The 23,059-nt window shown below is 40.6% G+C and overlaps 1 protein-coding gene across 1 annotated transcript; it reads right to left on the bottom strand.

The window, feature by feature from the left end:
• Positions 1-2,966: 2,966 nt before the first annotated feature.
• RP2 (RP2 activator of ARL3 GTPase) lies at positions 2,967-19,127 on the bottom strand. The gene is made up of 5 exons (XM_056498998.1): positions 18,927-19,127; positions 10,002-10,667; positions 8,236-8,350; positions 6,948-7,033; positions 2,967-5,535 (listed from the first exon to the last, which is right to left on the bottom strand). The coding sequence occupies exons 1-5, from the start codon at positions 19,053-19,055 to the stop codon at positions 5,452-5,454; spliced, it is 1,080 nt and encodes a 359-aa protein (XP_056354973.1). The 5' UTR covers positions 19,056-19,127; the 3' UTR covers positions 2,967-5,451.
• Between the last annotated feature and the right edge of the window lie 3,932 nt (positions 19,128-23,059).

Genomic DNA, 23,059 nt, shown 5'->3' on the forward strand with positions numbered 1-23,059 from the left:
AGATCTTTGATTTATCTTTCTCCTTCTAAGACAGTAGCACAGAAAGGAGACAGCTGCCAGTAGCTTTCAAAACCGATTAGTATTATAGTTCCATACCTTAAATGCATGGAAGTAAGTACCTAATGCAAAAAGAATCAAAGAATACATCTTACACGTGTGTTAGTGAGGAAATAAAATTGCCTAAAAGACCTGGAAAGTTAGCTGCCTCTCTGGTGGTGTACATCAGTTTGGGGGAAATCTCACCACAGCAGACAACATGTAAGCACCCGTGTAAGTAGGGGACAGCAGGGCTGCTGCTCCCTTCAGTGCTCAGATATCACAGCTCTGTGGTCACCCCACCTTCCCATATCCCCCAAAAGGTTTCTTTTCTTGGTTTTTTTTGGAAGACATGAATTTAATGGCTTAAACGGGAAAAGAAAAAAAAGACAAACCAAAATAAAGAAACAAACTCAAGCTTTCCAAGTTTTTTTCCCTATGACAAAAAGTGCCTAAAAATAAAAGTGTAGATTCTCACACTACTCTATGACAACTGTAACTTCACTACCACAATACTTGTGCTAAAATGAAGGTAGAAAAGCAGAAAGATACGTAGCACTGTCATCTAGGCATAGTCTTTTGAGCTCCCTGTACTGTACAGGTGCTTTGCCTTAAATTTAGCTTCACCATTTGGGTAGAACCTTTGCAGTTTGGGAACATCAGACAAACACTCATTTAAACACTGTTCAACAGCCTTTGAACATCACTGTAATTTCCTATCTATCAACTTTACCTGTTGTTTGAAGGACAACCTTTCTACAGGTGTTTAACCAAAAGGATACAAGCAAAATCCACACATATTTGAAAGATCTCCTGGACCCTTGCAGCACTGGCAATTTTAAAGCCTTGAGCAATTGGAAAGAAGATGACTTGTACTTGACAAATGCTGGTCACATTGCTTAATATACATTCTGGGAAAATACACAGATACTCTGGCCACAAAATTGTACATAGCTGGGGATTATCACTAAATTCATTAAAAAAAAAAAAAAAAAAAAAAAAAGAGCAGTTGCACATTTTTCTTTCTGTACTCAGAAAACTTCAGAGTTTTTTTAAAAGCTTCTCTCACTTCCCCCTCCTTTTCTTCTCTCTTAGTCATAAGCAGTGATGACTAGATGCGCCTCAGGAAGACTCTGACCACAAACATTACCAGCAACAGTCTTACAGCAACTGGGTATTTTGAAAAGGTTAAAGCAGTAAAAAGCATCTTTGTACCAAACTGGACACCAAGATATTATATCTGGACTGTTAACACTCCATGACTCCCAGGCATTCAGCTAATCCTCCTGCACATCCTGTTTCTACCAGGTTTGATGTTTGCAAGGTTTGCCATATGTAGATGATTGTGTTGAGAGACAGAGCTCAGAATAGACAGCTTTAAGAAAAACATCCAGGAGGGCAATACAGCAAATGATTACTTTTCAGAAATTGTTGTCCTCAGCAAATTCCTGTAGCTCATACTGCAAGCCCTGCAGTCAATGCCCAGGGAATGGGGTAGAATCCCAGAGCTCTTCCAACATTTACTGCAGCAAAATGCAGAGCTACAACACACACCTTCAGGAAGTGTTACAGCCAGTTGCACCATCCCACTCAAATCCATGGATGCTAGAGACAATTCTTGCAATCTTATTCATAGCTTTTTTAACTGTTTGACTAAAATTTACATGTTTTTCATCAGATTTAAACATGCCTTGGAAGATATCTTCCTGCAGACCTCCAAAGACCTGTCACCCTTGTGGGTTCAGGAGGCTTACTCATTAATTCAAAAAAGAAATGGCACAAAGGTCCCAATGAGTCAACAAGGAACTTGATAGCAAAAGACCAAGAGTTTAGCAACTAATCAGGCAGGCAATTGGGCTGCTCCTAGGTATTAAAGGATTTATTTCACTATAACCTGCATTAAATTTTTGGGAAAACAGCCTGTGTAATCAACATCTTTTGGAAGATCGTATTAACAACGCTGATTTAAATTTGTGCAGAATGCTTAATTTTGTATTAATAAAATCTAAATACTTAAAAATCAGCATTTAAATAAGAAAATATTCAGCTACAGAGTTCTACTCATGCTTAAGTCAGTATAACTTTTTTTTTTCCCTTATTAGTCAGAATGACTTAAGCATATATTTTGTAATAAAAGGTTAAGGCTGCTTTAGGGAATTGAAAAAAATCTATCCAAGTTATGTAAGTGCAGCCTGGCATGTGGATTAAAGTCATGCAAAAATTCATGTACATTAGATATGACAAAAGAAAGTGGGTGATCCTCTAGCAACTGGGGCACTGGATACTTCTTCACGTTCATATTTGAAGAAGGGATTGGTAAAAATGGTGAAAATATTTAAGGGCAGCTTTGCTATGTCTCAGACACTACATAAAAAATATTATTAGGCAACTTGTATCCAACTAGGGTAGCAAGATGGTTTTTAAACTGTAAAATTGTACAATAATAGCTAAAGGTAAACCAAAAGCTTTGATACTTTAAAGCTTCACAATGTTATTCAATATATTCAAAAGACAATTGTATTGATACAGTACTTTATGTTCTTTCCAAACATTTATGCTTAGTGAGAGTACCCTAGACCATCTCTGCTTGGAAGAGTCACGTTTCTGACCAGTTTAAAGCCACGTTTGGAAATTTATTAAATGTTTACCTATTTTCAGGAGGATTTTACCGGTTTTCAGATATTAAATGGATCTGCTTTCTAAATTACTATAACCAGCACAATCTCTGACTGAGGAAAAATCTCTGCTGTCAAAAAATCACCTTTTTCAGAGGATGAATGCCTAGAGAGTTAATGCTTATTTTTGATTAGCTATGAGTATCTATTTCAAGATATGTCCCTATTTAAACATGGAAATCAGTTTTTATACCTAATGAAATGTAATTATATTTTCAATATACTATAATTTTAAAAAGTCTTCAGAGTCCAGAGTTCAAATATTTCAAATGTTTATTATGAATCACATTCACAGTGTAATACAAATTACATTAAAAGCTACACAAGAAATGTACAAAGAATACATGAAACACGTACCATTCTGTAATGCAAAGAATTCCTGACTCTTAAGCTAGAAGTTAGCTTCTTAAGCTTCTGTTAGCAAGAAATGGAAATGAAAAGATAGATAAATAATTGTATTGAGAAGTTCCTTCATTATTTAGGGATTTTTTAATTAAAAATTCTTGATGTTGGTAAACAGACCATCCATGTTAAAAACAAAAAGCAACACTGCTCTTTCCAAGCATGTAGAAAAATTATTCCACTGTTTCAAGCCTAGATTAATTTTCAATTAATCAGCCTGTCCTCCAGCAAAAGGAGCCAAAAAAGTCCAGTTAGCACTTTGTTTCCAGAGCAGGTTGATGATACAAAAAATAAGCTATAAACATACTCATAATCAAGTGTCAGCATGTAACTTTGGAAATATTATATGTAAAAGTTTAGAGACCAAGGTAGTTTGGTATATATACTGCTGATACAAATCCCACAATGATGGCTCTGAAGTACATTATACAATTTCAATGTACTGTCCATACCAAAATAAAACATTTACTGTACTTGTCTAGATTAATTCCTGTAAATGTTGACTGATGAGCTGTGGTAGCACTTTGTAAAGCAAGATAAAAATTTTAGTACTTTTTACAATCTCACTTCACACTTACCAAAAAAAAAAAAAAATCCTTGCTGGCTAAGTACAAGTAAGTGGTAATTTCTGCTACCAGTTGGATTCTGGTACTGGCTTGATTTTCTTTCACTTTGTCAAATAAAAACATTTCAAAGAAGTAGAAATTTTCTTACCTCCAGTACACCAATGGCTTTGTTTATTCAGGAGATATTCTTCCATATTTAATCTATGCATAACTACAACAAGAAGTCCTAAGAACCCATTCTCTAGTTTAAACTAACAGCAAGCATTTGCCCAGTAGCAACAAAATGACAGTTTAGAACCTCTCTTGGGCATTACAGAATTATGAATTTCAGAAGAAGAGATTATTTCATGTGCTAACTCAAAAAAAAAAAAAAAAATTAGAGATGTGTTTTTAGCCACCCACTTTGGAGCTCCAGAGCTGTGAAACTGATGACTCAAGACTCATTTTCAGTTAAGATTTGCAAGATCTTCCCTTTTGATGGATGACCATAATGAGGAAATTGCTTTAGCACCTCAACACATGCCCAATTCATTCAATGAATTGTACAGGCTATGCAAACTGGCAAGCTATGTTTTAATTATGAAATTTGGTTTTGTGTGTCTGCATGCACAATTGGTTCAAGTATTACAGAGGGCTTGTAAACCTGGACTTAAGCTCTAAGTTCATGTAGAAAAATCAGGACATAATATGCAAAAATAAATCAATCATGTATTTAATACCCATATAGATTTTCATTCTAAAAAATACACATTATTTAGCAATAAGCATTATTAGTGAACACTATTCAAATGAATCTCACAAAATGCTGGTAGCACTTCTTCAGTCTATCTTAGAATTAATACAAAATAAATCCTATGGCAGTGTGTAGCACTTTACAGCACTTTCTTTATTACTTCTGCATGTAAAAGCCTTTTCCTGGGGTTTTTAATGCCATCAAAGTCTTTTGCTGACTGCTGGCTGCATCCCTTCTAGCAAACAACATGCCAGAGGTTTATTGCTCCAAGTGCAAAGAAACCTCCCCATGTGTAAGCTGGCAATGCCAGAGGCAGCTGTATTGCCAAAGAACCTAAGCAGACCTTAGAGTAGCTTCAGCAGAGTACTCATGCTCAAGATTCACCCTAAAGCTGAAAGCCTGGCAAGTGCTCACTTACCAGAATGCTGCTGTGACAACTCTTACCATAAGTGCTGCTGCAAACAACTTTATTCAAAACGTGTGCTGAAGCAGAGTAAGCCAAAGTCAAAACTGCTTTTGAAAGCATGCTACAAGGAAAATTTATTTCAGACTAAGCTTTCAGAAGAAGTCAACAACTACAGCTTCCTTCCTAGACCCCCAGTGAAGAAAAATTTGCATGTGGGAAAATTTTGAAGGGCAAGTTTCACATAAATACACTTTCTAAACAATATGTCTGAGTGAGATATAACAATTACTACTGCATGGAACTTGGATCAGCATTGCACTTTTAAAATATGTATAACCATTAGTTGTTGTCAAGAAACATTCAAGTGTCGATAGAGGTTTAGAAATCACTGTAAAAAAGTTAGTAGAAAAGGTCAATTGTTTTTGAAGTTAAACTTAGGTTTCAAACACAATGCACATGGCTACCTATGCAGTTTACTCCAGTTCAGATAATGTGGTATTAAAAAACACAAGTGGCTTTATAAAAGGGATATATGAGAAATACAAAACTAAATTACAAAACTGCTGCAATACTCAAGCCAAGTGACATCCAAGTGCTGAGACAAACCGTACGTGAGCACCTTCATGCTAAACTTCACATTCCCATCTGCATGTCAGCAAAATTGTAGAAATTGTCTACATCTTGAGATGCTGAAGCTTTGCTTTCTGATACAAAAACCTGTTTTGTTAAATGAGAAAATAGTTCTGCATCAGTAAAAGCAGTCGTGCTCATTTGGAATCAGTAATGCTTATTTTTAGTTTTGCATTTCATGGGAGACACAACTCTGTTGGTTCCCACTGTGTTACAGAACAAATCCTAGTATTCTCTCAGCCCTGATGCATCCACCATTTGTTATTGTCACCCTTTCCTAGCACACATGCTGGCTGCATTAACCCTTGCCTTCAGTGAGGCTTCATTATTCCAGGATCACAGCTTCAGTTAGTCTATTTTGATGTATTTTGATTGGAAAAGTCAACTCTCTCCAGGAGAGTTATATAATACACAAAACCCTCTCCTTTAACAGAAAATGAGAGTTTGCAAAAAGATTTCTATATGCTGTATTACCCTCAAAAAAACTTCATTGCTTCTCCAGTAGCTGACTATTAAAAAGTTACTTCAATTACTTTTGCATTCTTCAAAATTTATCAATGTGTGTTAAAGCCCAAGCTCCAGGACAGTCTCCTTTGAAAGCTTTCAGCAGATGAACAACAACTGTGTTAGGAAATACTCAAACAGTTGTGTGTAACAGAGAACTCTGTGGCTTTTCACCCATCTTAGCATGCAAGCATTAGCCTCAACCAAAAAATTAAACAAGATGACTTATTACAAGATGACTGTATTCCAGCAGTTGGGCAGTCTAGCTCCAAGTAAGTCTTTTTAAAGGAACTGAAAGACAGCAAGGAGCTGCATGGATGCTATGTCTCAAAGACATTCTAGTCTTTGAACAGCTGCTTGAAAGCACAGGGTTTGTCACTAGGAGTGCTCTAAATTTCTAAATTTTCTAAAATTTCTACAATTTCTAAATTTCTAAACTTTCTCAAAATCATTGCCATTTAGAGAAAGGGAACAGCAAGGAAAGAGGAGGTGTAGTGTAAGGAAGCTAAAGTGAAAGAAGCTGACAGAAGAAAAAAGAACATGTCTTTGAAGGAAGGCATTCTGTGGTATCCTACACAGCAAAAGTAAACATGGAAAAAAGATGAAATGCCATCATATTATCTTTGTCATGGTTTAATAGACAGGACATCACAAAGTTAAGTGACTAAATCCAAGACTTGAAGTGAAACTTTTTTTGTGCTATAACTATAGAACTTGATTTTGCTATTATGTGAAATAACAGTTTTTTAAGGAAATATTGTATTCTTCAGTGGATATGGGGATTTAGAACTCTCTTTCCTATGACAACTTTCTTGTTACCAGCAAGTAATTCATGTTTTGAGTACAAAACCCCAAAACAACAACAAAAGCATATTCCAGTTTTACTACCCATGAACCTAACAAGATTGTGTAGTATGTCAACACTGTATCTCGACCATGAAATAGCTCAGACGTTCTGTGATATTTGCTGTGAATAAAGCAATATACCAGCTTACCTTGGTCCCACTAAAAACTTCATTTATAGTGCTTTGACATTGTTCTACAGCACCATCTCCGTTGAATTCCAAAGCAACCACTGGACCTAGAAAATAGTTTCATCTAAAATCAATAGTGCTTTTAAGCTTGGCATTGAAACAGTAGATTGCTGAACCCATAGGGAATTGTGAAGCTTGCAAGAAGCATTTTTTTTTGCTTGAGCAGCCCCATAACAGCAGATAAAGAATTAAAAAGACTTAAAGACATTAACAAAAAAAAAAAAAAAAAAAAAAAAAAAAAAAAAAAGACAAAAAAAAGAAAGACGGTTATCAGCAATTCCATGCCGTTTATTTTTTTTTAAGAGATTTGGTCAGGATTCCAGTTTTTACTTCTTGAAAGGCAGCAATAGCACAAAAATGCTAAGGAGTAAAAGGCATCATGGAAATGAGTCAGACTAGGCTGCTCAAATAGTGAGCCATTTCAGAGACATCTGGAGTGGGACTGAGTCATTCAAGCATTTTTGCCTCAGTCCCAAGATAGCGAATTGTCTGATTTTTAGACTTGTTCTCACCAACCATTTGCAGATCTGCTTTCTCTGGTTTCATTCTGAACATGGTATTTCTTCCCACATGACTGCAATATAACCCCTAAGCTAGACTATTATCTTTTAAGTGCAATGACTTTTGTCCTGTTCTTGCAAAGAGCATCACAGACCTCTCATGTCACCATGAAAAATCCTGCATGTTGCTACCAATTTGGGAACATGTAGTGAGCTTTAGCATATAATAGATAACAAGATGTCAGTACTTCTGCAAGAAGATACAAACCCAACAGTGGTCATATCAATAGAAAGACTTTTGAAATACTCTGGCAGTACACAAGTTATAAAGAAGAATTTTAAACACTTGTCTGCTTTATGTACATCTATATTGATTTGCTTAAATAATTTATACAGAAACACTGAACAGCTCAGTGGTTGAGCAGCACTGGTGACAAGTTAGAAATAGTCTAAAAGCATGAGCTTTTTTTGACCACTCTAGGCAGATCTGCATGTGCCACTGCTCTTGAGCTATGCGGTTGGGCCACTAGAGGGGGAGCAGAAACACAAAATACGTGTGAAATAACTCGTTTCTGATGCCTTCAGGAGTTTTGGCTGGTTTAGGGCCTCACTGAGACTCCCAAAGCTCATCTCAACAGGTTTTACACTATGCCCTTGAAATACAAATTTGTTCTTCATTCCTCTTTCTTCTCCAGAACTCTCTAGCGACAGATTTCTATATCAAGAGGACAAAGAAAACACAAACTCACCTTTTTCCAGCAGTGGAATGAATTCTAATGCACTCTGCTGGAAAACTCTGTGAGCATCCTCTGCGTTCATTGAGACTTCTTTAGTCTGTACCAGCTGAAAACCTTTACTAGTCATCTGTTAACAGAGAAAGAATTCATGTTAAAAATGCTTCCAAAGCAGAGTTCAACTTGAGTATCCAGATTACACTGTCATAGACTCATTTTTTGCATATGAATTAAGTCTCAGAGCAAAGGGACCCTTTCTGCCCTTTTCAGAAACCATTTGCTTTTTCTACACTTCTGTTTATTTTCATTCCATTCATCCAGATTTTCTCCTCTGCCCTAGTGCACCTAGAGGAATAAATGTGAATGTTTTTGTTTTATACATTAGGGCCCAGGGTTATATGTTTCTCCTCGCAATCCCTCACATGCAGAAACTAATGGGAGTTAAAGGCATTCAGCATCTGGAAACAAGCAGTCAGTTCTCTTTAGTTTGCAATAGTCTAAATAGTTCAGTCAAGCATTAGCTCAAACTCTCATCTCTCCACTGCTGAAGTTTTCAGTTTTGGAACAACAGTTAACAACGTTTGAAAACATATATACACATCCCACCCCCACATTTTTACTCCAATTCTAATATGAAAGTAAAAGCATGTGGGGAAAAAAGCAAATACATTTTTACTTCCAAAACATCCATTAATCTACAGCGCATTAGATTTCCACAGAAACTCACTAACTAGTCCTTTGGCATCTTCTTAACTCCAACTTCTAAATAACTACTAACAAAGGAGAACACATCTATTACCCTCCTCCTGTAGCTATTCCTTCATCAGAAAAGAAGCCACTCACAAGTATCATTATCTCCCTTCACCCAAATAACTCAGTCCCATAAACGTCCATCTGGGCAGTGGGGAGGCAAGGGGACACCCTACAGCTTTCTTTCCTTGCAGATAAAAACCCAAGGGAAAGAGCTCCACCACACGTTTAATTGATTAGAGAACACTGTGATCAGCAGCTTTTGCAGATACCACTCTCAGTGTCTGTAGCCCATGGTTACTGGCTCTGCTCTGTGACATCCTTGGCACTTCAGGATGGTGAAAGCAGCCAGCCACTCCCAGGTTTTAGCCCCAGTAAAGTACAAACTCAGCCAAGCTTGGAAGCTGCTCTCTCACAGGAAGAAAAAAAAAAAATTAAGAAGGGGAAAAAAAAAAAAAAAAAAAAGACCAATAAAAAAAGCTGTTTAAGTCATTGAAGACACCTGACCATCCATGACAAACATTCACTGCCCCTTTCAGAAAAAAAGTTCCAACACCAAATGACACAGGGGATATATTTTAGCACCTTTTTTTTTTTTTTTTAAGAGTTTCTGTTAGTACTGGAGAAACTTTCATGACAGACTTTTGTTAGCTGAGACTTTCGGGACAATAAACTAACAAGTTAATCTGTTATGTCCCTTTCACAAGCATTGCCAGTCACTTACTCTATATTCGACCAAGTTCATCAAACCAACTACACATTTTCTTCAGAGCATCGCTTTGCTGTGCCATGATGGAAAAGTACACTGGAACTGTTAGAGCATAGATGTGCCACTCACAGGATGTCAGCTGTAAAGCAACTGACTGATCAAATGAGATTCAATCTCCTATCTTGCTTTAAGGTTTTAAACAATGCAGTTAGTCTGTAGACAAACAGAGCCTCTATATTCCCCTTCAGGGAGAATCAGAGGCTGTCCAGAGGAAAGTTTAATTAGGAACTGAAAAACCTGAATGAAGACAAAGGTTGCTTACCTCATCAATTAACTTCCTGGCATTTGCAGTTGTGTAGTCACCAGCAAAAAACACGGCCAAACACGATTCATCGCTGTTTTTCTGTCTCTGCCCTCGAGTTATTGGTATTATGCTCTTTGCAGCATCAGTAGAAACCCTTACAGCTTTCAGCTCCTCACAGCTGGGCAGAGGAACATAATCTTGGACTACAGCAGTTTCAGGCAAAAGGCCCCAGTTATTTTCTCCAGACACAGGAGTAAAGTCGTGGATGTTGCTCCATGTGTTATTGAAGATACTCAGACCAGCATCTTTAAATTGCAGAGCAAGCTCAGGATAATAGTACTGGAAACATCCAAATTTCATACCTGTGGAGGACTCAATAATGGGCTGGGTGGCACAGCACAAGAACACCTCCAGCTTTCTGCAGTCCCGCGTGCGGAACTGTTGGCAGGCAACCACACATTTACAATCTTTGCAGTCACGGAAAAACACACTGCCTTTTATTGGTCCCAAAAAGATTTGGCAATTGACACAGTCGTCAATTGTGATTGTAGCAGAATGGTCAAATATGTAGATTTTGCAGTCCTCGCAGTCCTGGATGACAAATTGTTGCCCTGCTACTTTTCCAGGCAGTCGACCCACAGTTTCATTTTTAAGTCCAGAGAAAGTGTAATCTTTGGGATCAATCTGAAGGAGGAATAAAATTTTAAAAATAGGTTAAAGTTTTCAAATGCAGAGAATATTATAATGCTAAATGCCCATTGATTTGAACTGATTGAAGTACCATTGAAGTATTCAGATGCAACTAAGAAGTGAGACTACACTTCTGAGATGCTCCACAGGAATTAAAAAAAAAAAAAAAAAAACCAAAAAACAACTCAGCTTGTCCTTTAATCAAGGGGCAAGGGGAGCTAGTTTTAACTGTGAACTCTGAACTGTTTCAACAAGGATGAGGGTTCTGGGTAGAATAGTAACTGCAATAAATAAATTGTCCAACATACTTAAAGAATCATAAAGCCAGAGATACACAGTATTTCCTTTTTGAGTAGCTTTCTTGGTCATATTTTACCATACCTCAAGCCCTCGCAAGGAAACCTTGTTGCTGTGAAGCAGTATCTTCTCTTCTATGTTTGCAAACTACAGAGAGCTCATTACTCTGTGCCACAGCATTATCTTGTGCTAACAATGACAAGATTTTTGTGCTAACAAAACATACAAGTTTGTTTTAGCTATGTCCAAGAAGCAAAAACTGGCAGTGGTGGTACAGGGGACACGATTGCAGATCTCCTCCACACTCCAGCATCCCTCTCACTGGGGCAGAATACTTGAGGGAGGCTGTGTCTTTCCCTGAGACTTTCCTTTAGGCAGCAACAACTCATGAGCCACACAGCACCTAGGATGGATGTAATACAGGTGGAAAGAATTAATAACATGGCCCATGCTGTCCTAAAACCAAAGGAATATGAGCTGGCTTATTTCTAGATATAACTTAAGTCTCAAGCCAACTACAATTCCTGGAGCAAATTCTACTCTGCCCTCTTGTGAAAGCTCATTAAAATAGCACTTGGAAGTGTACGAGTGAATGGCTAACACAAGACCACTTCACCAACCTGCTGTTTGATTATCAGCCTTGAGGCTCCTAAAAATTTGCTGTAACAGTTACCATGCATTACTACAGTTTCAGTGCAGTCTAATTTCTCAAAATGCTTCTTCCTAGCATGTCAAACATTGACACAATATTTAGAGACCAGCAAAAGGCATAAACCAGAACAGGCTAGTACTATACATTCATGAAAGCAGTCTAGGTAGCTTTTGACTGGAACAGTCAAATGAAACTAAAAATCTCTACCAGCTGATAAAATGTATTCCATTCTATAGAACATATATGACCTTCAGACAAGAAAGATTTGCAGCTGATCGACCTTCCAAATAAAATGCAAGTTGAGGCAATGAAGATTGCTTCCTAGAATTCTCTCCTCAATCATATTTAATAGTACACATCCAGGGAAGTTAGCTGGAAGTGTAACAAATAAAATTGGGAGACTCAAAAGATAAGGAACACCTCATGGAGACTCAGTCACACAGCAAGCTTTGGATTCAATCTCTCCAAGGTCTTTAGTCTCAAGTAATGTTACATATTTGATCCATACACAAGTTATTTACACTCATACTCTCTTTTACTTGAGAATATAAATATTAAAATTGCTTTTGGACATATTCTTCGCAAGCATCTCCTAGAACATTAATGTATGTTTGTGTATTTCTGAATGTTAGGTCTTTGGGTTTTTTAAATAACCATGGGGACTTTCTGCTTTCAAAAGATATTCATAGAGGAACAGTTACTTCTCTTAGGAATAAGAAGTTCAGTGTTTCCAGAACTTACAGCTTTTTAAAAATTTGGAACCTAAGCACATGTTTCTGAATTGCTCTGCTCTACAAAGCCTCTGAAGCAGCACTAGCTCATCCTACCCAGTGGTCTTTGCAAGGACGTGTCAAACTTTATTTCACAATTTTATTTAGGCCTAGGTTAAAAACACTGGTCAGCAAACTCACAGCTTATAGACAGGTTCAAGTGAGAGTTTTTGAGTAAGAACAGTAATCAAGCAAAAGATACAAGTTGAGCTTATCATCAGATTCCTCTTTATTTGCCTATTTTCCACAACTAACAGTTCCACCCTGACACAGCTTTAACTTCTCAGTTTGTTGGCCGTGCCAGGGAATTTGTACATTTCTTTTAATTTTTTGCAGATATCCTTTTAAAGACTAGGAGTATTTATTGATTAACACTGCAGTAGAGACTGGAGAGACTACATGAAATAGATTTGATACTCTCTCTCCCCACTGGGTTATTGTCCCTAAGAGGAGGGAATATAAGACTATAGCAGATATAAATATTTCACTTCTCCTGGGTAAAAGAAACACACCAGAGAAACAGGCCTGAAGGTAGAACTATGATTTTGAGGATGCATCCAGCAGCATCTTATATGCTCATAGGTTTACAGAATAGTTTAAATTGGAAAAGACCTCTGAGTCCATGATGTGCAACCATTAACCTGACACTGCCAAGTCCACCACTAAACCATGTCCCCAGCTGCCACATCTACACATCTTTTAAATACCTGCAGGAATGGTGACTCAACCACTTCCCTGGGATGCCTGTTCCAGCTCCTTCCATTAAGAAATTTTTCCTAATGTCCAATCTAAGCCTTCTCTGGAGCAACTTGAGGCCTTTTCATCTTGTCCTACCACTAATCAAATACAGGATTTGAGGTACAACCTCAACAGTGCCAAGTACAGGTCATGGCCCTAGTCCTGCTGGCCACACTACTTTTGATACAAGCCAGGATGCCATTGGCCTTCTTAGTTCATATTCACCATCTCTGAAGTTTTCAGGTATCATCAACAGGTTAATATTAAATCAGTGCAACCACCTTCCCTCCCCTGAGAGTGAACACTAACTGGTTCTTAAGCTCTGTCTTGGCAACACAGCAAAAAAAGCAGGCTAGGAAAGCCAAAAGACACAGAAGAAAGTAACATCTGCAGTCTTGTACAACCATGACCAGGGCTATATACATTTCTCTGCCCATTCATTTGGTCCTCCATTGGCTATAAAAACTTAAGCACGTGGCAGGTCAGGAAAACTCAACTATTTGTTGTCTGCTTGTCTTTTGTATTTGGATAAAGTTAAAAAAAACCACTTTGTCCACTTCCACCCATCTCACCCAGACACACACTTTACTCTCCAGCCCTTACCAGTTTTTTTTAATGGGTTTTTTTTTTCCCCAGGCTGATATAAGTTCAAAAGATGACAGTATTCATAGCAGTAACTTCCAATTTTTTCAGCTGAGTTTAAAGAGTTCTTAGAGTAGATAAGAGTCATACATTAATAGATATTAGCACAGCTCAGGAGATGAAACCTTCTAACTGAAGTGGCTATGTGCATGCTCGGGAATTACTCCATAGAATGACCTAAAAATAACCAGATGTGATAATGAAAAAGTTAGCCCTTCTAACAGGGCTAATATTTTTTTTCTTCTCAAAACAGGCACAGAAGCCTAATCTTGGGTTATTAGCAATTACAACGGTGAGGAGCCTGTTACAAAGGGCTAGAGGACAAATTGTAAGGAGCAAGGATTTTAAAAGAACAAACAAAAGGAGAGAAGTGAAGGCAAACGAGTTTGTGATGGCTGTTTACAGCTCTAGGACATCCTGTTACAACTGCAAGGTGCATTAAGCAGCTTTCCTTCCTGCTTGTCCTGCAAGAAGGTCAGAGGCTATATGAAAGCTGCACATGACGTACCTCTCTTCAGCCACCATTATCCAGTTTACTGGCACCAAAACTGAGTAGCTCCCATTTGGAAGAAGGCTTGGAAGTACTAGACCTTCACATTTATTAGTGATAACTGTACCTAGAATCACAAAGGATCTCAATATCTGAAGTGTTTCTGGTATGAGTTCATGTCTTAGCAGGACTTTTTCAAAGGGTTCATCAGGGAAGGAGTTTCAGTCAACAGTGACATGTTCCTACAAATATGAGAAGTCACTGCTGTTCTTAACAAGTTACAGTTCTTCTCCAGTTACCCATGTCTAGGCTGCTGAGTAAACAGTTTGCAAAGTGTTTCTAAATCACTTACACTAAGGTCTTCAATTTTAAATATAATTCTCTAAAAATCACCCCCTATCTCTCTAAGTTACTAAAGATGTCATTTCAGAAATGAATTTATATGTAGCTGATGACATACAAAAGTTGGCTGCTGACCAGTGACATTAAAAGCTGCAGCTATAGGGTAAGCATGCCAACTTAAGAAGCTTTAAGCACTATTTTTGTCAGCAGGGGAATTAACATAAGGGAAATAAGAAAGAAAAGTGCCTTCCCAGGCCTAGACACTTCTGCATATTCATACTTGCATGGGTTTGGTGCCCTCAAGTAATGAGTTGCAATATCCTCTAGAGATTGCTTGTTGAAGTTACTCAGCCACGGGTAGATTTCAAGATTCTTGCACAAGAAAAGGTGGAAAGAGTAGTGCAGGTTCCTGTCACTAACAAACATTTTTCATTTTGGAGCATCTCCTGCACACCCTGACTTTAAAAGTGGCCAATACAATAATCTGGATGCTCATTTCATTCTGTTCTTGGGAATCTTGATGCTTTTCCACAATGCCCATAACAGCATAAAATAGTTATTCACATTCAGCAAACCACTGTCAAATACTGCACACAGAAAAAGTGAAAGAAGAAAGGAACCTGCCACAGACCTGTATTTGATTTAACTGGAAATATGGCTTAACATCAACCTTCTGACTGTTTCTCAGCTGATCTGACCACATTTTGAGAAATACAGCAGTAGTTCAACTGGTGCACCAGGAAGCATAAGGCAGATACATTGGATTTAAAGAAAAAATAATTTCTTGTTTAAAGAAAAAAGTTATTTTATTAATATTAAAAAAAAAAAAAAAGGCTACCTAAACAAGATCTAGACAATTCAAGATATCCGAGTCAGCTCAGACCATTCATGAAGAATCCTCAGATGGAAGGTAACTAACAAAAGACTATGATTTAGACATAAAGTTAAACCTCTTGAGGTTGTTTAACTGTTTAAATACAGCTACACAGCACAATAACAATGATCGCTGCATATTTCCTATCAATTAAACCAGTAAAGTTGCGAGCCAGTTGACATAAAACAAAACTTTACTGGTTCCTCCTAAAATAAAAAAAAAATCTGGGAAGGAAAGTCCCTCTAAGCTCTAAATGTCACTGATCAAAATTAATCTAATCCTACTTACTTGAACATGAGACAACAGCAAAAAAAGATGATGCAGCTATTTTGTTTCTTCTCCTGTGGAGGTCATGAGTGTATCTGCCATCACAAGACACAAAAGCCCCAGTTCCTGTCTGTACATACCCACATTCAGTTACTGCTGTTAGCCATAGAGTGGGAAAGGAAAACAATCCATGTGGAAAGCTAGCTGAAGGAGGCTGAGAAGGACTGGGCACCACCAAGCTCCTCTCCCACACTCGGTCAGAAAAAGACTCTCATGACAGCCCAAAGACATCAAAAGACATAACAAGTCCTCAGGATGCAATGCAGTAATATCAGACTCTGAAATAAACTGTGCTCTACTTACACTCCTGGATTGAGAATCCCAGAGCAGCAAGAAGCTGAATACTCATCCTTCTCCTTTCTATTTTCAAGATAATCTCATCCTTTGGTTCTTCTACTGTGCATTAAGTATGTTTCACACAGTTTTCTGAACCCAAGGCTCAGTAAGCATTATAGAGACTCCACCAGATTTACAATGCACTCTAAATTTGATTAAATTCTGCATACCGTAAAACTTCTGTCATCACTTGATAAAGCCACACAGAAATTTGAAAAGGCTTCTCAAATTCATATACTTTCCTTAATTTCAATTCAACTATCAGCATCTTATAATATTTTCAATTTAGAATTTTCTACCACATGGTCCATTTTTGGGACTATTACACAAGAGTTACACGGTCACTGGGATATCATCATATTACTCTTTGTCTAGAGCTACACTAGCAGGCAGTATCAATACTAATCATCTTTTGCCATCAGAATATGATTAAAATAGGCTCAGCTAGCAATGATGTCCTTCAGAAGCAGAAGAAATAGTTTTGTTGGAAGAACTCCTCAGGTTCAGTACACATCCCAAATCACACAAATATGCACACAACTGTGCCTACATTTTTCTGCCATGTCAGCATGGCATTAGTTTACAGGAAGACAGCTGGAGTGTCTGAGCAGCAAGACCTGTAAGAACATACAGAGCATAGTTTACAAAAACTACAGACAATTGCCAAACCTGCTTCTAAGAGTGCACTATATAACCACAACTGCATCACCAAGCAGGAAAGTCTAAAATTAGAAACATCCCCAACCCAAAAAACAACTTAGCACATCTGTTGACAGAGTTGAGGTTTTCAGAGTTTAGAATATGATTCAATGCTTGATGAAATAACTTGATGAAAAAAAAAGGAGTCTTGATGCCACAAGTTTTCCAACTGACTTCCATTTAACTTTGTGTACAAACACAAACTGTGAAATAAATAAATTAATAAATGTGAAGCATAAGAAATGAGAAAGCAATAGACAACAGGACAAGGTATCACAAACAACATTTAAAGTTACTACATTAACACTGACAGGGCATCACTCAATACAAACCGAGATCAACAAATTCAGTGCACTAAGTGCTCAGTACTCTTTCACCTAAGCTAAGGTCACTCTTGGTGCTTTCCTGATTTAATGTATTAATCTTGCACCCAAAAAGCCCAATGAAAATTAAGGCTGCAAAGAGCAAGAAAAATTAACTTAGACATTAGATAGCCATTCTTGGGCTGTACAGTACAAAATGAAGCAGCTAATTTGATGGTTTACACAGTTCACTAGCACAGCCCAAATTCACTGATTCTTCTGGTTTCAAAGAGTCTTTTATAGGAAGGGAGAAGTTTTACATGCAATACATGACTCTGGCTTTTTTTACTCCACAGAGATAGATTGTTGGTGCTATAACAGTTTCATATGTTAGCTTGAGCCTACTTCCAGCAAGTTAACAACAATCATCTCCTTAGCAACAAGGCCAGCTATTCTCTGAATCAAGTCTTTCTATGCCCTGACTTTCCTTCTTTTACTTTTCAAAGTTAGCTGTATATAAGTAGATGGGGGTAAGCTTTAGCTGTTGAGCTTTAACTGGTGAATTTGCTCTAAAATTAAAAAATCTTATTCCAAAGGCTGATTTAGTAATTTACTTTTAGACAGACTAAGTTTTGTTCTATCACTCCAGAATATGGCTTCACTACAGCCCCTCCTGCTGTGAGAACAGTCTCCATATAAGTGACAGGCTGTTATCCTCCCCTTCTCTGCTCCCTAAATATCCAGTCACAGCAACAAGCCCAACACAGATTGCTCATCTTTATCCTCTAGGAACTGATTCCTCCAGGCCATGCACACAGTCTCTAGCTCATCTCCATCTTAATCTACTTGGAAGACTTAAGGGACACCCTAAAGCACCTGGCCAAGTTTAAAAAATAAGCAAGATAAACATTCGAATAAGTTCACACATTTTCTTTTCCATACTTGTAAAACATGGCCTAAAGGTTTGAGGATTTTATTTGCTGAAACCACATCAACTGAGTTTATCGCCCCAGTTTCTTCTTCCTCCACCTGAAGGCAGCTGGAGAGGAGAGGAAGAGAGGCCTAGTAGAGCTACAATGTCATTATATATTTAGGAAGTGAAACTTGAAATGAGGCTAGGAAGAAATACATTTTATCCAGCATTTAAATGCTTTCCTGCTTGAGTCCTCCAGGAGCTCTGGAAACGGTATGGGGAACGGTTTGTCGTCATTTGTCATTTTAAGGGCTATAAGCTAGTTCTACTTCCTCTTAAAGGAAAAAAAAAAAAAAAAAAAAATCCCAACAGCGCAAACACCCAAGCAGAAAGAATCAATATAGCCAGTCAGGACACACCGCACTCGTTTTGTGCCTCCTGCAATGCCAGGTGCGGGACTCGCCCGGGCATACATCCCCAGCCATTAATCCCAGCTTGCTCCAGCGAAGCACGCACCCAGGGGACTCCGCGCTGTACCAGGAATCCCGAGGGCAGGCAGACACCCGTGGGGACTGTCACAGCCCAGCTGCTTGCCCACGGGGCGCTGTCCCACCGGGAGCAGCCCCGCACCGGGGACCGACCCTCGCACCGCCGGCAGCGCGCCGCCCTCTCCGCTTGCACAATCTGAGACCGCCTGGTAAAATCCTTAGGCTAGACACTTTTTAATTGTTCAAATAAACGCCCTGAACCGCGCAGACCGGGGAAGGCGTGCTCCCTGGGGCACACACCCCGCTTAAACCCCGGGCGGCAGGAGCGGGCGAGCCGCCGCCCGCGGAGAGGGGCGATACCCCAGCCCCGGCCGGGGCGGTACCTTGGCTCGCAGGTCCCAGCTGTACTGCGGCGCCTTCTGCTCGCCGGCCGCCGCATCCTGCCCGGCTCCCTGCAGCTGTTGCTGGCCGCCCTGGGCCGGCTTCCTGCGGCGGGAGAAGAAGCAGCCCATGGCGCTGCTGCCGCCGCCCGGCGGGGAGAGGCTGGCGGCGGGGAAGGGCTCGCCAGCGCCGCGCCGCCCCGCCCCGCCGGCTTCCGGTTTTCCCCCGTCTCCCGGGGCGACCGCGACATTTCCCCCCGCCTTTCCCTTCCCCTTCCCCGCCCAGTGCTGCTCCAACCATCGCCTCCGGCCCGCGGAGGCGCCTGGACGGGGCGGTGCCCGGCAGCGGGCGGGGCGGCGCCGGAGGCGGCGGGGCTGGGGGCCGGGGAGCAGCGGGGCAGCGCGGGGTGTCTGTGACCAGCACCGCTCCCTCGCCCCGCGGAGGGTCCGTGACCGCCACCGCTCCCTCGCCCCGCGGGGTTCCGTGTCCGCCACCGCTCCCTCGCCCCGCGGGGTTCCGTGTCCGCCACCGCTCCTTCGCCCCGCGGGGTTCCGTGTCCGCCACCGCTCCCTCGCCCCGCAGGGTTCCGTGACCAGCATCGCTCCCTCGCCCCGCGGGGTTCCGTGACCAGCACCGCTCCCTCGCCCCGCGGAGGGTCCGTGACCGCCACCGCTCCCTCGCCCCGCGGGGTTCCGTGACCAGCACCGCTCCCTCGCCCCGCGGGGTTCCGTGACCAGCACCGCTCCCTCGCCCCGCGGGGTTCCGTGTCCGCCGCCGCTCCCTGCCCCGCGGAGGGCTCACCCCAGCCCGTCCCTCCGGAGCGGCTCGGAGGAGGCGGCGGCTGCTCCCGGACCCAGCGCTCCTCCGAGGTGGAACCTGTGTCCCTCCCGGAGCCGTGTGCGGGTTCAGCTGTGGAAGTCGGAGGCAAAACGCCTGGTACGGCGTGTAAATACAAACCGACGAATCCTGAATCATGTCATTTTCTTAGGGATACACGGGCGCGGTCCCCTCGGGAGAGCTCCGAGCACTGAGAGGACTGCCCCAGAGCACCTGGCCTCTTGCAAGTGTTCCAGAGCAGCAGAAGCGGCAAGTGGCGGCATGAGAACCCCCAGCATTCTGCTGCTTTGTGCCTCCCTTTGCAAATAGTCGGGTTTCCTCTGTTAGGTTGTGGTTTGTGAGTTTGTTATTTGGCTTGGTTTCCTTTGGCTGGATTTTTCCCCAGAGGAAAAACCCACACTTTTTTTTATCAGACTGTCTGACCAGTTGTAAACATTTTTCCCGAGATTTTGCAGATTTGATTCCTGTGGTTGAGGCGAAATACTTAAAAAATGTCTCTAATGCTTTCTTCAGTTCCTTCAGAAAGTATCCACCTGCTCTATTGTGGGGTCCCCCATGGGCTATACTGTGGATATTTGCACCCATTGTGGTCCTTTACATGGGCCACAGGGAAATCCTTGCTCCAGCACCTGCAGCACCTCCATCTCCTCCTCCTTTTTTGACCTTGCTGTTCACAGAGGTATTCCCCACTTTCTTCTCCTCACTCCTCTCTCTCTTACTGGTGCATAGTGGTTTTGCCCTTTCTTAAATATGTTTTCCCAGAGGTGCCACTGGTGTTACCAGTGGGGCTCAGCCATTCCCGTGGTGGGTCTGTTGGAGCTGTGTGGAAGGGACTGTGTCCAGCATGGGACAGCCCTGTTTCCACACAGAGACCACCTGTGCAGCCAGCACCTGCCCACCCACACCCAGCCCATACCCACTAACAAAACTTCAGAGACATTTTGTGTTAAACAAAGGGTGACATTCCTGCTATAGGAACAGAAGAGATGAGGAATGTGGCAGAGCAGTGCCCTGCCAGTGGAGCAGGCTGAAAGGCTTGTCCAGCTCAGGGCCCTGAGGACAGCAGGAAGGAGGAAGTGAAACCAATTGCTCATAAATGGTTGCTAAAGAGGAGGGGTGACTAACACCCTTTTTGACATCATCTGTACCACAAAATCCTATGCCTGGGCAGTAGTGAAGCCTCATCTGAGCTTTTGAAGGTACAGTTCAAGTCAATAGCTGCCCTCAACACCTTAAGCACAGTTTTATGTCTCAGTTGAAAAGTGGATTTGCTCTATGAGCCATTTTCCTGGGTTACTTAGGCAGTGTTTTGCTGATCTTCATCTAATCCTCTGTGCATCCGCTCTTTCCTCTCAAATTTTGTCTCAAACCAGGACACATGGTGTATCCAATGCAGACAGTTTGAGGCTGTTTGTGAATGCAGGAGTCTAGCTCACTCTCTGGATGTCCCAGATCCCTGTGTATTTAATACAGATTAGCAAAATTCTGCAGCCTCTAGCAACCAGGCTTCTCTTTCTGTGCATCCATTAAAAAAAAAATAAAAACAGAAGGAATAAAAAGTAACATTAGATAAATTTTTGTTAAAAAAAACCTAAAGTACCATTTAATTAATCTAAAACTAACAAAACCTAAAACTATGTTACCAGAACATTGTTATCTCACATCAATTATTGGATTACCTGTTGTATCAGAAAACTTTGTAGTCTGTGTGTGTAAAGAGACTTCCTTCCCTATTGAGATGCACTCAGCTCTGTAATGGAAGTATCTCACCACTGCTGCAGTAATGCTTCAGAAAGATATTCAAATGCAAGAAAAATGGAGTTAGTTTTACATTTCTAATGAGAAGATACAAAGCAAATGCAACTTTCTGAGTTGGGATTTTCCCATGTTTCCACGGCTAATATAGTAATCCTGCAATAAAAAAAATTTATCAGTCCCACAAAAATACAGGATTTTTGTATAACTACAGCTGATCAGGAGAGGCTGTAGGTTTTATTTCTCTGGCATAACACAACCTCTCGTGCTCTAGGGTGTTTCCTGACACTAAAGCCCCAGAGTACCTATTCCTGAGCAAATTAACGTGATTTATGGTTTATAAGCACATAGCTTCCTAAGAAATCGCAAATGCGTAGTTCAGTTCTTCATTGTCTGTTCATCTGCCAGCCAGACCCAGCCCTCTTGGCTTCTAAGATTTGATACAATCATAGCCCGAAGTGTAGTAATACAAGATTGCAATAGTATCATAGTTACTACCAGCCATGACTACACTCACCTTAATTTCAACAAACTGCTGTAATTAGCGATTTCCCTCATGGGGATGTTGTGAAATACATCTAATTACAGCCTAATACAAAGTTTTGTGATCTCCAGAAGTGGTATCTAGGTAACTGAAAAGTAAAGCCATTTTCTTTGTAAAGGTTATATTCTAAGGAATTTGGTGAAAGAGACTTGCTGTATCGATAACTTCTGGGCACACGCAGCCCACAAGGAGCCTTTCAGATCCCTGCTGTCCTTCCCAGGGGGGCAGTGATGCTGTTCTCAGGCAGATGGGCAAAGCACGTGCATGGGCTGTGTCTCTGGATGACCTGGCTCTTATTCCCACATTGCTCAGTGCTTCCATGCCCATAGACAAGACTCTAACTCCTTTCCTCCTTTTGTCTGACACTCTTCTGCATTGCCCCAAAAGTACAGAGAGGGAATTCTCAGTAAACATCAGGACCTGGAAACCTACCCAGGTCTTGAGAAGGTATCTTAAGGAAGCAAGAGCTCTCTGTGTGCACATCTGCATTTCTCCTATTGTGGGTTCGAATCTGTTTGTCTTGGTGGTATTGCAAGCTTGACAAAACACACAAAGCCAAACTTTCACAGCCTTCTTCTTAATGAGATTCACTGTATTGTCTGTGTGTCTCTCAAAGCTTTGTAATCCTACCTTTGTGACAAAATTGAAGTGTATCTCGTTTAAAGCAGGTTTTTAAACCTGTTGGTTATAGAGAAGATCTTGAAAATATAATTTCTAAGATATGAAAATAAAGAGAACAAAAGAACTTAAATACTATTGCTTTCTAAAAGCTCCTTTCTTGTTTGCTATCAGGAAAGATTGTAAATCCTGTGTTTGGGATCCTAGAAACTTATTTAAAATTGGCATAAAGCCTTGAAAACGGTTCCTAGTTAAGATTAGGTTAACCTATACTCATACAAAATTGTGAATAACAGATGAATCCTTCCACACTGTTCAATTCCTTACATTATATCCAACAGAAACAAAGGGAAGGATACCTTACTGCTGAGTTCACTCTCT

The sequence above is a fragment of the Oenanthe melanoleuca genome, chromosome 1 (genome assembly GCF_029582105.1).
Source record: "Oenanthe melanoleuca isolate GR-GAL-2019-014 chromosome 1, OMel1.0, whole genome shotgun sequence".
In the NCBI taxonomy this organism is placed as follows: Eukaryota; Metazoa; Chordata; class Aves; order Passeriformes; family Muscicapidae; genus Oenanthe; species Oenanthe melanoleuca.